The 15,718-nt window shown below is 26.9% G+C and overlaps 1 protein-coding gene across 1 annotated transcript; it reads left to right on the top strand.

Moving 5' to 3' along the window:
* On the top strand, positions 1-1,648 carry LOC110635466 (protein LIGHT-DEPENDENT SHORT HYPOCOTYLS 4). Its single transcript, XM_021784810.2, has one exon. It carries the CDS (start codon positions 605-607, stop codon positions 1,190-1,192), a length of 588 nt encoding a protein of 195 aa, XP_021640502.1. The 5' UTR covers positions 1-604; the 3' UTR covers positions 1,193-1,648.
* The last annotated feature ends 14,070 nt before the right edge of the window (positions 1,649-15,718 follow it).

Here is a 15,718-nt window from a genome sequence, read left to right on the forward strand (position 1 = left end):
TGAGTTGTTGCACCTTTTTTAGGAAAAAAAACCCAATCACCAAGCAATTCAGAAAACAAAGAAAGGATGGCAAAAATCCACCTAGAGTCTCAGGTTTTTGTTAGTATTGCTCAAACAAAGAAACTCCAAGATTGCGAACTCTTCCTCTCCCATCAGTCTCATCATCATCATTCCACCCCTTTCCCTTCTTCTTCTTCTTAACAATAATATATCCAACACACATAAATCTTCCCTAATTTGCTGCTCTATTTAATCCCCCCTTTTCTCTCTCTCCAAGTCTCTCTGTCTCTCCACAAAAAATGGAAATTCTCTGTAATATCAATCAATAGTCTATCATAAACTTTCTTTTTTTCCTATCCATTTACATTTTAGTCTTCTCTTTGCTGCTTGTTTTCATCAACAGTCCTAAGTTCTGCAAAAATTATAGGATCATCCACCACTCTTTCCTGAGGCTTTCCCGTTATTAGTTCAGAGAGTGCAGAAGTAACCCTAGAAGAAGTACCTGTTTTCAGGAGGAATAAAGGAGAGAACAGAGAACACACAATCATAAACAGCATATCAATTTATATAAGATCCATCTGAGAAACGAAACAGCCACAAAATCATGGAGTCAATCCCTGAAATGAACAGCTCCAACTCTGAAAACACCAGCTTCAACAACATAAGCACTGCCACCATGACCACCACGACCACCACTACTATCTCGGCGGCAACTTCATCATCACCATCATCATCCACCACTCCTAGCCGCTATGAGAACCAAAAGCGTCGAGACTGGAACACCTTTGGTCAATATCTCAAGAACCATAGGCCTCCCCTCTCTCTCTCCAGGTGCAGTGGTGCCCATGTCCTTGAATTCCTTCGCTATCTCGACCAATTTGGCAAGACCAAGGTGCACACTCCAATCTGCCCCTTTTATGGTCACCCGAATCCACCAGCTCCCTGCCCTTGCCCTCTTCGCCAGGCCTGGGGGAGTCTCGACGCTCTTATCGGGCGCCTCCGGGCAGCCTTCGAGGAAAATGGAGGCAAACCTGAAGCAAACCCTTTTGGAGCTCGTGCAGTAAGGCTTTACCTTCGTGAGGTTCGTGATTTGCAGTCCAAAGCGAGAGGGATTAGCTACGAGAAAAAGAAGCGTAAGCGTCCACCACAGCAGCAAATCCAAGCTCCGCCGCCACCACCAGGTGCAACTTGATATGAGGAAAAAAAAAAAAAAAGAAGAAGAAGAAGAAGAAGAAAAAGCCCTTTCATCAAGCAGCCTACAATATTGCTACTCTCTTCATAGTCATTACCTTGTATGTGGGTACTTTTCTTTTCTTTTTCTTTTGGTACAAGTTATGGTTTTTTAGTAGCATAGTTAGGGTTAGCTGTTTTATTTTTAAATTTTTTTTTCTGGGTTATTTCTGTTTGCTATGTCTGAAGCAATGGCTAGATCTGGGGATACCTTGAATCTGCTTTTGATGCAAACAGTGGTAGTAGTATTACTATAGTAGTAGTTGGACTAGTGGCAGTGGTACTAGAAAAGTGGTGGAAGAAGTTATTGTACTTGCAGTTTATGGTCTTATGTGGAACTTAGAGAGCATCTAATTGCTCATAGACTTGTATGTACTTGAATATTCATATGTATGCCAAGCCATAGATTTGCATACCATGTTTGTGTCTTCATTTCCCCCTTTGCTCTCTCTCTCTCTCTCTCTCTCTCTCTTTCTTTCTTTCTTACTTTCTCTGTCTCTCTTTTCTTTGGACATTATAGCTCTCTTCTCTCAATTCCTTAAAGGTGTTGGGTAGTTTAGTGATAGGGGAAGAGGGTTAAGGCTTGAAGGACTTTACATGAGAAACATCTGTCAGATAACTCCAAGTACTACACACTTGTTTAATGGTTGGGGTAGCAGAGATAGAGAGATGATGGTCAGTTGTTATTCATTTTTTTCCTGCTATACTCTTTATTTCTGACTTCTCCCTACAATTCCCTCTCTACTGTGTTGCTGCCTTTTACTGCCTTACTGTCTCTTAAACAACTACAGGAACTATAGGAAATTGGAGTTATGTAAAGAAAGAGAATCATATATTTATATATTTAGTCATAATATAGTATTGTCTTAGGATGTTGATCTTGTGTGCTTTTGTAATTACACTCTTTTTTGAGTAATTCTTTTTAATCTTTGGATTATTGCTGCAGTTTTTTCCATTAGTGCTGTCATTTCACTTGAAAGGAAGAAAAGATTGTGGAAAATGGCAGACAATGCAAAGTACTCATGGATTAAGAGATCCTATGCCATAAGTTTAGCATATAATTAATTAATTAATTAATGGTATGTCTCCAATAATTAAACCTCTTCTAAGTCAAGTTTCTCATTCCATTTCCCTTATTTTCCAAATTTGTATCATCATAGATGTTCTAGAAAAAGAGGAGGAAGATGATTGAGATCATATATCCTCTCCCAGTCCCAGCCCCACCTCTAGAAAAGGAGGAGGAAAAAAATGGAGAGAGAGAGAGAGAGAGAGATAAAGCATGCAGTTCTTGAAATCAAATTATTTAGACTCACATAAACCTAGAAACCTTACTGGAATCAAGTTTGATGTCCAATCAAAGTAAAAAATATATATATGGTTGATATAAAATTAGGAGAAAAGACAGAAAATCTACATCCCAAATAAAAATTAATGCTAAATCACCATACATGTTGTGCTATATATGCATGGGGATTCGAGGAAGTTTTTTGGACGATTTTTTACTAATGGGCTAATGATGGGTCATCTACTAATGGCTTGCACATAGGGTAGATGCTATAGCTAGTGTTCTTTATTTTCCTTTTTAACATTAGGTGGTAGAAACTTTCCACGTTGATGATTTGTATGATCTATGCATTGTTGATATTATTAGTCATTTAGGTTTTATAATATAATTAATGATGATATTATATAAAAAGTTCCAAAATAAGAATGAGATTGTTGATTAAAGCATTTCCTTTTTGGTCTCATCATGTTTATCATAGATTATGTCCCCCAATTAATATAATATAATTATTATTTTATTGAAAATTTGCAAAATATATTATCTTACGTGTGAATTCATCATTTCATGATTTTTTTTTTTAAAGTTCATTATTTCTATATCCATATGATGAGTGTATGCTATTTCTTCCCTTCATTTTGCAGGCCTTCATGTGTTTGTAAGAAAGTTGAATGTGCATTGCAAATTATATATAGTGTTATATATGCATGTTGGTTTCTTGATTAAACACTTCTTTCTGAATTGCATTTGTAGAAATGAACTAAGGCCAGGTTGTTCTCTTTTTCTGCTTGTAATAATGATATATACTTTGATTTTGTAACATGAAACTTCTTCATTTATATGTTGTGGTTAAGTGATTTCCCTCTTTGCAAAAAATTAAATTAGGAATGGAAATCATTGAAACATTTTATACTCTTGAATTCTATTCCAAATTTCCAATTTTATTTTTAGTTGAAGTAAAGTTAATTAATTAATTTAGAATTCAAGGTTGAATGCTAGGTTCTCGATATGATTTTGTTTCATTCTTCGGTATTTTTTTTTAAGCAAAGAGAATTTTATTAAAGTAAAATAAGATAGAAAGGAGGAATCGCTCTTAACTATATCCAATCAAACAAACAAGACCCTTTAAAGCTAACCTGCAGAGCATCAACCTCCAAGTCAAAAGCAAGAAGAGAACAAGATACAAGAACGGATCACCAACCTTTCACGACCTAATTGATTCCTCTTTGCTCAAAGGATAAAAACTAATCTATTTCAAGTTATACATTTCTTTTTTACTAATTAAAAACATCGATTGTATTTCATTTTTCTATTTTATTTTATTTTCTGAGGACAAATTAACTAAATTATCAATTTTTACGATTCTGTATCACAATTTAATTTTAAACTTTTCGACTCTCTCTGTTTGAATTGAGGAATTTCATAAGAATTTAATTAAATTGATTTCTTTTTTAATCAATTCCCGTTTTTGAAATAAAAGAATTCAATTCCTTTTAATTTTAAAAAATTTTTAAAAAATAAAAATCTAGAATAATTATATGAGAATTTATTTAAATTCTTTTTTTACAAATAATTTTTTTTCCAAATAAAGCCTTACAGTATTTGCAGGGATTTTGTTTTTTCTCATAAATTTCTGATAGCTTTTCCTGAATATATAATCTAACAAGAATTTGTCAATGCTTAAAAAGAAAAAAAAAAGAATTTGTCAAAAAATCTAGCACGAGGTACAAAAACCTAAATTTGCTTTTTTCTTATAATAAATACATCCAACAATCAAATTTTCTGGGTATCATTTGTAATAATTTTTCCTTATCACTGTGAAAAGAATTTATTCACTAGTTGCATAGAAATGATTTTTCATTTCTTTTTACATGTTAGCTAAAAGTGGATTATACCTAAACCCATAATGGGTTCGCCGAATGGTAAAGTATATTTGTGTTCACGCTTCAACGCAGATTTAAATAGTGGAGTTATCATTCATAAGAAGAGTTTTAACATAATTATCCACTTGAAAATATTAGTCTTCCATGCAATCATAAAACGGATATGGGATACCTTATATATGTATATATATATATATATATCATGTATCTTCTATCTTTACATTTACCATATTTAGGAAGATTTTAGTTTCCAAAATTCAACATTCTCATATATTTTTTCTTCTTGCTCATAGAAAATAAAAATCAACATTCTCATTCATTTATCTTTTTTGGGAAAGTAGATTTCCATAAAAGTAATATTAGTAATATAAATATATAATGTTATCATATATGGTTATTATTTTAATTTTCTTTAGAGTGTATAATTATTGTGTATAATTAAATTATGAGAAAGCAAAATAAAAGTAAATTAAATTATTAAAAATAATACCTCTATTAAATTATATTTTTATAAATAAACAAATAAAATCCATCATAATAGTCACATTAACACGAAATATAAATATTAAGGAAAGCAATCAAACATAATAATTATTTCTATAAAATATTCTAAGAAAATTTTTATGTTTATTTTTTTAAAAAAAAATATTATAGTTAATAGTATTAATGACGGTATTTTTAAAATTTAACATTGCTGTTAAATTTAATAGTATTAATCAAACATCATTATTGCTAAATTTAACATTTCATATAATATTTTTTTATATTTAATTTTTTTAAAAATTAAGTGGGTTTCTATAAAGGAAAAAGAAAATTAACATATAAGAATTTTATTTTTTTAGTATATCATAGGTATCACTTAATTTATTGTGTTAGGTCTAATTTTACTTGCATCGAGAAGACCTATTATAAAAATAAAGCGTTCTAAATAAAAATTTTCTCGATCAAACTCTCAATTTTACTTAAAAGATATAAATTTTTTTATCACTCATACCAACTATTTAATAATATATCAAGCATCGTTACTAAAAGGTCATCCGACAAAAACTTGTAGCTAAGCCAGCTAGCCTTTTAAATGGTACAAAAAAAAGCATAAAGATTAAAGAATCTTTGGAATGACTGGAGATTGATAATCCAGTCAATGATCAAAATTTTAGCTCATTTGTTCTTTGCTTGAAATCATTGCCCTAAATTAGTGAAGTCAATTGCGTGTCCACTAGTAATTTTAATGGATAGCATCATCAGATGCTTTATGCCTTATGGTGACTAAAACATGTATAGAAAAAGAAAGAAAGAAGATGAACAAAAAGGGTACTCACTGATGAAACAATGTTCAAATCTGAGAAAAAACAACATACCCTTAATAAAAAAAACATTTGTTAATATATGTTAAATTATATATGTTATACATATGCACGTTTTACAAGCGACATGAAATTTTAAAGGATCAATCTCCACCTCCAAGACACTCAAAAAACAATTTATAATATTATATCACATGCAAGCACAATTATTATTTCATAAATTTTAACCTCAATTAATATTTTACTTTTTATTTTCTTAATTATAATTTTAACTTCTATTTCTTTAATTATACATAAATTCCGTTATAAATATACAGTCATTAAACTTATCTTCAGAAGATTTGAAGTTATATTAGATACACATTTAACAAATAAATTGCTGACTTTTCAGGAGCCATTAAAATTTGCCCAATAACTATAAGATGGTTATAGTAATGGTAGGCTATTAAACCCTATTTATTTATGCTGAAAAGGATATGCACTTAATTTAAAAAAAAAAATGCACTTGATATTCAAGCCTGGTGGAACAATATAAACTATTAAGCTTGACAAGAATGAAAAAAAAAATTCTTTCTCCAATATATATATATATATTAATATATTATACCCGTTCAATGTATTATTATATAATTCTATGTAGTATTAATATTTTTAATATAAAATTAATACAAATAAGTATATTTAACTAATTTTAACTAATTCAATATTGTACTTATTATCAGATCTCCTCAAGACCACCGAATATTTCTTTACTCACTTCTCTTCAAATAATTTCTCTCATCTTTACGTTAGACTCTTCTGACTCTTCTAAAGCTCCGATACCACAATTCCTCATTCCAGCAACAGAAATATTTTTGCCCAGATGCACACCAGCAATGATCTTTTCCCTAATTGTTGAATTTACAAAAAAATCATATGCTTCATTTTCAAAACCTATCTAATGTCCTCAAACAAGTTTCAATGTGGCCTCCTGTGACCGCTTATTTCACATAAAGGAAATAAGATAATTTAATACAACTCATCTCCCAAAATTTTCATAAAATAATTTATTTTTTTATAAAATAGTTAATTATGAAAGTTTTATTAACTTAACTAAAAATAAAGTTTTTTTATATAACATTATTTTAAAATTTAATAAATAATTATATTTAATAAATTTAAATTTGCATAAAATCTATCATAAATAATTTATCTTTTAGATTTTTAAAAAATATTATATGTATTTTTTTATATGAAGAAATTTTATTATTTTCATTGAATTAATAAAATTTTTGTAATTAATTATTTAAAAAAAACATTTTATGAAAATTTTATATAATAAATTATAAATTTATGTGAACATTTTTTGTATCAAAATAATTATATTTTATATAAATTAAATAATCATATAATACACGGGTCACAAATATATTTGAGAATATTTTTGTAAAAAAATATTTGTATATTTGTTGTAGTCCATAAATTCTTCAATATAAATTTATTAACTGCCAATATTATTACTCCATCATCACCAAACAATTAGCTACTGCGTGCCGCTGACGTATGCATTTTTTAATTCATAAAATTTTCTAAATCTTTATTTATTTTAAATTATAAATTATTTTCCTTTATAATTTTTTATTTTTAATTAAATTTTAAATTAAAATTTTCACAATTTTAGAGACTATTTAGTATTATTAATAATAATTTATTTATTAATATATTCTTTTTAATAAATTATTAAATAAATATTATTTGTATAAGTTTATTAAAAAGAATATATTCATATTTTCTAATAATTGATATTTTATTTATTAACTCCAAAATTAAGTTAATAGTACAAGTCATTTAATTTTAAAAATTTTACATTTTCTTAAATTATATAAAATTTAAAATAGATTTATATTTATGGTACAAAGGGAGTACAAACATAATCAATTATGTATTTAATTTATAATTAAATAGTTAATGCTATAATAATAATAATAATAATATAAAATAATCTAAAAACCTCTAACTACTATTAAAATAATGATTTAATATTAGTGAAAATAAAAACATCTTAAATTCTCTTGGTTAACAACTTAATTTTTTTATATACCCTTAGTTTATTGTCTGAAAATATATTAATTGATTAAATTACTCTTTTGTCTCACCTAACTATTTATGGTATAAATATTTATTATATTTAGTATAAATAAATAATAAAATAAAAAGTTAAAATTTCTTGATTTTTTAAATATAATAAATAATTTTAAATAAATAAAAAATTCTAATGCCATAAATAAAAAAAGAGCAGAGTATGTGGTTACCAAATTAACTTGTCTAACCAAAATTAATTTTGATTCAAAATTTAAAGCATATTCCCATGGGCAAATTCAAAGGGTTTGGTAGGGCTATTAATCTTCCTAAAATTTTAATTTTTAATTAATGTTAAATTTGAATGTTATAATATTTTTAATAACTTCATACATTTAGTTTCTAAAAAATATTTTAACACAAGTTTAAACATTAATTTTTTTATTAATCTAATTAAATAAAAAATTTAATAAATTTATATTACAAAAATTTTAATTTTTTATGAGTTACAATTCTCTACATGAAGCAGACTAAACAATGCTTAGATCTAAATATGGAATTCAATAAAAATAATTTATTTATTTATATTTTGATTATATAAATATATATTTAAACAATATTAATATATAGTAAAATATTAACCACATTAAAAAAAAATTAAAAATACAAACGAGGCAATAGATGCCAAAATTGGCGTTAGCCTGTAAAGTCTGCTGTGCCTAAAAATTTTATTTTCCCAATAATCTTGTTGTGTGTGTGTGGAGTATATTTCTCAGTGAAATATGAAAAGGCTGCTTCTGAAGGACTTACCACTGCCTCCTCCTGCGTTCTCCACAGTTCATTACTCTGCACTAACTTTAATTCTTTCATCATTTCTTATACCACTTTATTTAATGCATAATTTTAATATAATTATCAAATTTAATTATAATTAAAATCTAATTAATGTTTGATGCATTTAAAAATTAATGTCCAAAACAAACACTGAAAATGGCTAGACGTTACTGTCTAACTAATGCCACATTGTTACACTTGATATAAATAAGTCTCACTCCCAGGTACCCCAATTGGATACACAATAATATATAATTAATAATTTATTAATTAAATAATAAACTTAAATTTAATTTGATTGTGATATAAATATATTTATATTTTTATTACGATATTTAATATTTAAAAATATTAGAAAAGAGATTATAGGTGCATAATTTTATATATGATAATGTTATAATATACACGAGTTTAAGGCACAAAATATTTTTATTTATATCTTTTCAAATAAATCATAAATAAAATATTTTAATTTATAATTTTTTATTTATTTAAATAATTTTTTTATTTATAAATTAAATTAAATATTAATTTACTTATAAATTAAATATTAATTTATTTATAATTTTTTATTTATTAATAAATTTAATTAATTTATAAATTAAATCAAATACTTTTTAAATCTCATATCTCTTGAATACCTTCCATCAAAAATTATCTTTGGATTTTAGCCACTGTTAAAATGGAAGGAGATGATAGGATGAAGCATGTATGGAATGCATATTTTTGGACTAATATTACTTAATTAAGACTCAATTTACCTTCAATAATTCATCTTTTTTTTTTTTCTATTCATCATTATTTTTTCGAAGAAGAATAATCAAACAAAAGTTGTAAAGAATCTAATTACTACTGTGCAAGCATCAGCAGATGTGATAAATCCTTGACTATCACTAATCAACCTTAAAATGACATATATAACCCTAAAACACCACTAAGCATTCACCAATAATACGAGAGAGAGAGAGAGAGAGAGAGTTTCTCATTAAGAACGAGGTGGAGGTGAGGTGGTGATCCACTGAAATCAATGGCAGTGATCCGAGAATCCTGCAATCTGTGGTCAATCCGATTAGACGCCCATATAATGGGACCCATTCGAGGGCCCCCCTACAGTGGAAACCCCACGTGCATACCTGTTGTTTATGTCGGCTACAGTTGACATAAACTCCGGTCCAAATCTAAATGCATGCATTTTGCCACGTGTCTCGATAGCTGCAATCCACGATTCCTCGATCCTCGTGAAACCGTACCATATCTCTGTCGCGTCTCAATCACAAACCCTTTGCTTTTTTTTTGGCTTTTTTTTTCAGGTGTAAAGTAGGTCCCAGCTCAGTCAAAATCATGATGTGGCCCACGCGGGAGCCATGCTGGGGTCCATTTCCTCCCCCGTTTAGCGGTTGTATTAGACCTTCGTGACTGTACGGATTAAGGGTTAATAAAACTAAAAAAATAATATATTTAAGTAAATTTAAGTGTTGTATAAAAAAATATTCAGTAAAAATATTTTATTTTTTAATGAGCAAATTCAATGTAAATACAATTAATTTTGATATATTAAATTAAAAATTTTTATAAAATATCAAAAAATAATATATTTAAAAAATATAAATTCAATTAAATTGATATATCAGTTCAATTCAAATTTTCAATTTAAATTAGTAAGTATTCATTTTAATATAAATACTTTAGCTTATATCAATAAAATGAATTTTTTATTTTTAAAATTGCTAGCATTTAGTATCTTTAAAATAATAAGATTTTAAATTTAAATTTTAACTAAAGTTAATTATATAAAAAATAAATAATATACAATTTTATTAATACCTCAATATAATCATTTATGTATAATAATAATTTAAAATTTTATTAATTTATTTTAAAAATAATTATTAATAGATTATATTTTAATTAAATACATAAGAATAATTAATTATTTAATTATAATAGGGGAGGGAGGACCCGTCTTGTCATATTGAAGATAGTGTGGTTCTCTGATAATTTAAATCCTGTTTGATATTGAATTTTAAATTTTAAAATTATTTTTTTAATAAAAATATTATTTTAAATATTATTAAAAAAATTTTAAAAAAATTAATTTATTATTTTAATATTTTTTATTTTTAAAATTAATTTAATTTTTAATTAATTTTTAATACTTTTTAATTAATATATTAAAAATAATAATTTTTTCAACAATAATTTTAATAGCAATATCATACAGGTATTCAGAGATTCTGCATAAGTACCACGCCCAATTGCAAATTCAGTGTCGATTTTGCTATCCTGTAAAATTATTGTCAAAAAAATTATTTTTTTAAATTTAATAATGAGAGAATATTAAAAAATAAATTAAAATTAAATTTAATAAATTTTAATTATAAAAATATTAAAATAATAAAATAATTTTTTTAATTATTTTTTTAATAATATTAAAATAATACTTTTATTAAAAAATTAATTTCGAACCTTTAAAAATATTGCCAAACAGGTATTTTATGCTATTTTTTATAAGAAAGAAGACAATATATTTTTTTATTCTCTGCGTTATCATTATGTTCTTACCAATTCATGGAATTGCTCCCCTTAATGTGCACTATTTATAGGGGCTTTGAATCGAAAAATCACACTGAATCATGCAAAAATTAAAAAAAATAATAATAATGTAAGAATTGAATTAAATTTATATTCATTGTCTTGATCAATAATTGAATTAAAACCATATAAAATCAAAATAAAGAACTGATTTTGATATAAATATATTTTACCATTATCTTTAATTACAAGTTTATATATTTTAATATAGTCTTTTATTATTTTTAACTCATTAAAATAAAATAATGGTTATAAAATACATTAAATTATTTTATAATCCTTAATCATATAACTGAATCACATTTTAGTCCTATAATGTATTTTTTAATTCTTAATTATATATATGTATCTTTTAGTTAAAAATTACACAATTAAGAAATACATAAAAGAGAATATAATATTTTTATTGAGAAATATATTTTTTATATTAATATTATTATTTTTATTGTTATTTTCATATTAAAAATTTAAAATTGTATTTTCTATTTAAAATAAACACAAGGTGTAAAGATCAAGATTTGACATGAAATTAGAACCAAGATTGAAATGAAAACAAAACTGAAATTAGAAATGGAACCGTATCAAAATTGCTTAAAATCGAATGAAATCAGAATTGAAGTTTGGTTTCAAGTCTGATTCATAAAAGTAAATGAATTGAAAGTTTGATTTCGATTTTAGTTCTAATCATACCCAAATTAGAAACAAACACCCCTATTTTTAAATTCCAACAATACCTTCTCTAGAAATTAAACATGAATTATCTCCTTAACAACAACGTTGTAGATCTTGCCATTATATCCAATACTTATTGGTATAATACTGCATTCTTTTGTACATTATCAGTGTTTTGTATTAAACCAACAAAAATTCTCCCTATTTGTTAAAAATGATTGAAATTTTCTTAATTTTAGGTGATGGCCGAAGATTTTGATTTTAATATTTATCTTCGTGCATTATTATTAAACTTAGAGTCTACGTATATCATAATTTAGTTGAGCTTATATCATAATTTAAAATAAATTTTAATATAACTTTCACTTTTATATTTATTATAATAATTATCGTGTATTGATTAGCATTTGGAACAATATTCACGTTTAAAGTATTAAATTAATATTAAATTTGAGATATCTAAATCTCTAGTTGTTACCTTATAATATAATATATAAAGATGACAATAGTTCTTTTAAGAAAAAGATAATATTCGTTCTCATAAACTAAAGATAATAATTATCCCTTATATAATGGGAGACTCCAATCTCAATATCAAGGGCTACTCCCCACATTAAATGGTAATAGTTTTCTCCAAATATGAGTATGACTATCATCCCTTAATATGGGGATGGCTCTGGTCCCATATTAGGTGTTGATTTCCATCCTAGGGATGACATTCTAAAATCATATTCCAAAGAATAGGGGATGCTCACCAAAGGGATAAACGTTGAGGACATTTTTGTCATCTTCTATTATTATTATTATAGTAATATTTAAATGTATTTTTGTGCTAAAGTTGAAAATGCTTTCTCAAAGGTGCATTACACACTTCCACTATAGCTAGCTATTAATTGGTGCTTGTCAACAAAGGCAAAGTTCCTTTCATATCATGTTAGAATTATGTTCTTTTCAATATGAATGATTCATGACAAAAGGTTATAAAATCCACACCATTCTCCAACAAACATCATATTTTTCCTCGAATTTAATATCTAAATTTTCATATTTGTCTTCTTTTTATGAAATTCAACTAATATTTCTCATCAAACTATAAATTATTATTCCTTTTATTGTACATTGGAATTATTTTTTTCTTCATTACATTAATTAAATAAATTCCTCATTATAATACTAAAAAGAATATATCTTTTTGTCAATAACAAGTTGGTTAAGCCATAAACGATTAATAGACATTTTCAAAGATTGAAATCCTAAATTTTATTTACTACCAGTTGAAATAATAGATAATATATCTATTTTTTATGATCTTATTTTAAGTTTTTTCTTTCAATATAAATGTGTGAGTGGCGTTTCCAGATGTGTATGATGTGCTAATCAATAGTAGTTTGACTAATCTTCTTTCATCTTTAAGGTATAAAAAGTGAGAAGGTCTTGAATTCGAGTTTCTCATCTATTTATTACTTTTACGCTGAGAAATGGAGATGGCTATCTTCTCCTGTTGTGTAGCTTATAAATTGTTGTTCAGTCCATTGGACCTCCATTGAATAAAAAAAATGGTGCATAGATGTAATATATACATTTTCCATTTAATGGAAATGTGAGATAATACATTTAACTCTTTCATTGGCATAAAAATTTGTACAAAATATATTAAAATTACATGGTGGGACGGGGTGAATTCTGCATAACGATAAAATTATTTCATTTATAATATAAATATCCAATTCGAGCCATCACAATAGTCTCTTTGTAAAGTAGGGATAAAACTGTGTATCCTATAAGTCTGAGATGCTTTTTGAATTGGATTACCTTTTATAGTTGGGTAAATCCAAGCTGTGAATGGGTCTAACATATTCATTTACGCATCTAATACTGATCCCAATTCCCAAAGTAACGATTGTTTCGGTCTGATGATGAAATTAATTACCACAATTACTATTTGGTACAATGATTGGAGCTGCTAATTATGAGACCAATAAATTAACAAGATTTGAATCCACAAGCTTCATTTTTTTGGAGGGATAAGGGGGGACCTCCGCATTTGGCCTTGTCATGCATGTTATTTGACAGATGGTGCAACAAGCCGATGGATTGTGGCTGCTTCTGGATATTATGTATTATGGGAATATAGATGGGGGCCTGCCATTGTAACTAATGAACAGGTGTGGTACTTCATCTCATGTATCTTTCTCACTGTACTATACATTTTATGCTATGTGGTAATTGATGACACCACCATGCATGCGCCCAGGGCTTCTCAGCTAATTACTAATTAACACTTTCTCTGAAAGCTCCATTTCGTTTCATCATTTTCAGTTCTTTGTTCTCTTCCTTGACTTGTTCTCTTCACAACTGGGATTTGCATCGTACCAAACGCAAGATTCAAAAAGGAACCCTAGCAATTGCAGAGTATTGTCCTGAATTTATCACAATTCCCCTCAAGAAACCCTAGCTAAAGATACACTTACAGATTTTAATTAACACCATTCATTTCTATTTTCTAAACAAAGATCCAGCCAAATTATATTCACGAGTATTGCAGAGTAAATACTAAGATAGTTTATAAATAGAAAGCAACAACTAAGTGAAACTTGAATCCGAAATTTCTTGATTGGAAAAAATCAGTTTTAATGAATTTATCTTACTTCAAGGCTTCACAGCTTTTATGTGAGTCAACGAGCATGTGCACCTAATAATTTATCATTCACAATTTAACACTATTATATAGACAAAAAAATTCATAATATATATATATATATATATATCCTTAATTAAAAAAGTTCTATTTTTATTTATCAAAAACTTGATTTTAAACTTATTTGACTCTTCACGATAATTTTTTAAAGATTTTTTTTATTTAGACTTGTCCATTATAGACTCAAGACACATAATATATAGTGAAATCTATTTATTAAATACATAAATAATATATATTTACATTTTAAATTCACAATAATAAGATTTAGATAAGAATTTTTCCTCTTTTAAATGCTTTCATGGGAGTCTGGCATTAGACATGGATAACTCGCAAAACAAATAAAATTTAAAAGTACGAAAAGCCTTAATTTTATGACAAAAGACGAAAAATTTTTCAAAAGCCTTAAAAGGGTGGTCCATAATCTAAACGAGTTAGGTACTTCTCATCCAGATTCAAATGGTATCACTATCACCCCACTAACATAATTGTACCCCAGAAATCTATCCAATTGATTCGCCAACCTATATGCATTTACTAGTATATGTACTGTTTAACTTCCACCATATTTTCTTGAAAGATATTTTCAAGAAAAAGAGAAAAAAGTTTCCTTCAGAGGTGGCGACTGGCTATGGTGTGTCTGGTCCCTAACATTATCAGAACGACAAATGGATCTTTTCGATACTTTATCTTTCATAGAAGAAGCTTGAAACAGTCAAGTACGAAAACTAGGCGTATACTGCAACTGTTTGGTGTAGTAAGATAGATGTGGTAGATGAAATAAATAGAAGGATTCAGGGTCAGAAACAGTTAAGGGTGTCTTTAACGTTTTCTATGGGTCTGGTCAAGATTGAGATTTACACGATAACGACCTCTCAGCGTGGGAGATGAGAAAGGGAGGACCCCATTTTTTTGTGTTTTGTCGTTCTATCTCTGTTTTCTTGGAAAATTTTTCTTTTTCGAAGAAAAGGGTAGCTACTAAACTGCGTAAATCTTGGGTTGTGATTATCATTTTCATGCGTTCTCCACAAGTTGTTGGAAATGTCAAATATTCTTAATAAATCATTACAAGCCATATGTTAGTGTAAATCATAATATAATATTTAATTATTGCCCTACTAATAAATCTTAAATAAATTAAATTCTCATAAAATCTAATGGTTTA

Source organism: Hevea brasiliensis, chromosome 10, assembly GCF_030052815.1.
Source record: "Hevea brasiliensis isolate MT/VB/25A 57/8 chromosome 10, ASM3005281v1, whole genome shotgun sequence".
Classification (NCBI taxonomy): domain Eukaryota; kingdom Viridiplantae; phylum Streptophyta; class Magnoliopsida; order Malpighiales; family Euphorbiaceae; genus Hevea; species Hevea brasiliensis.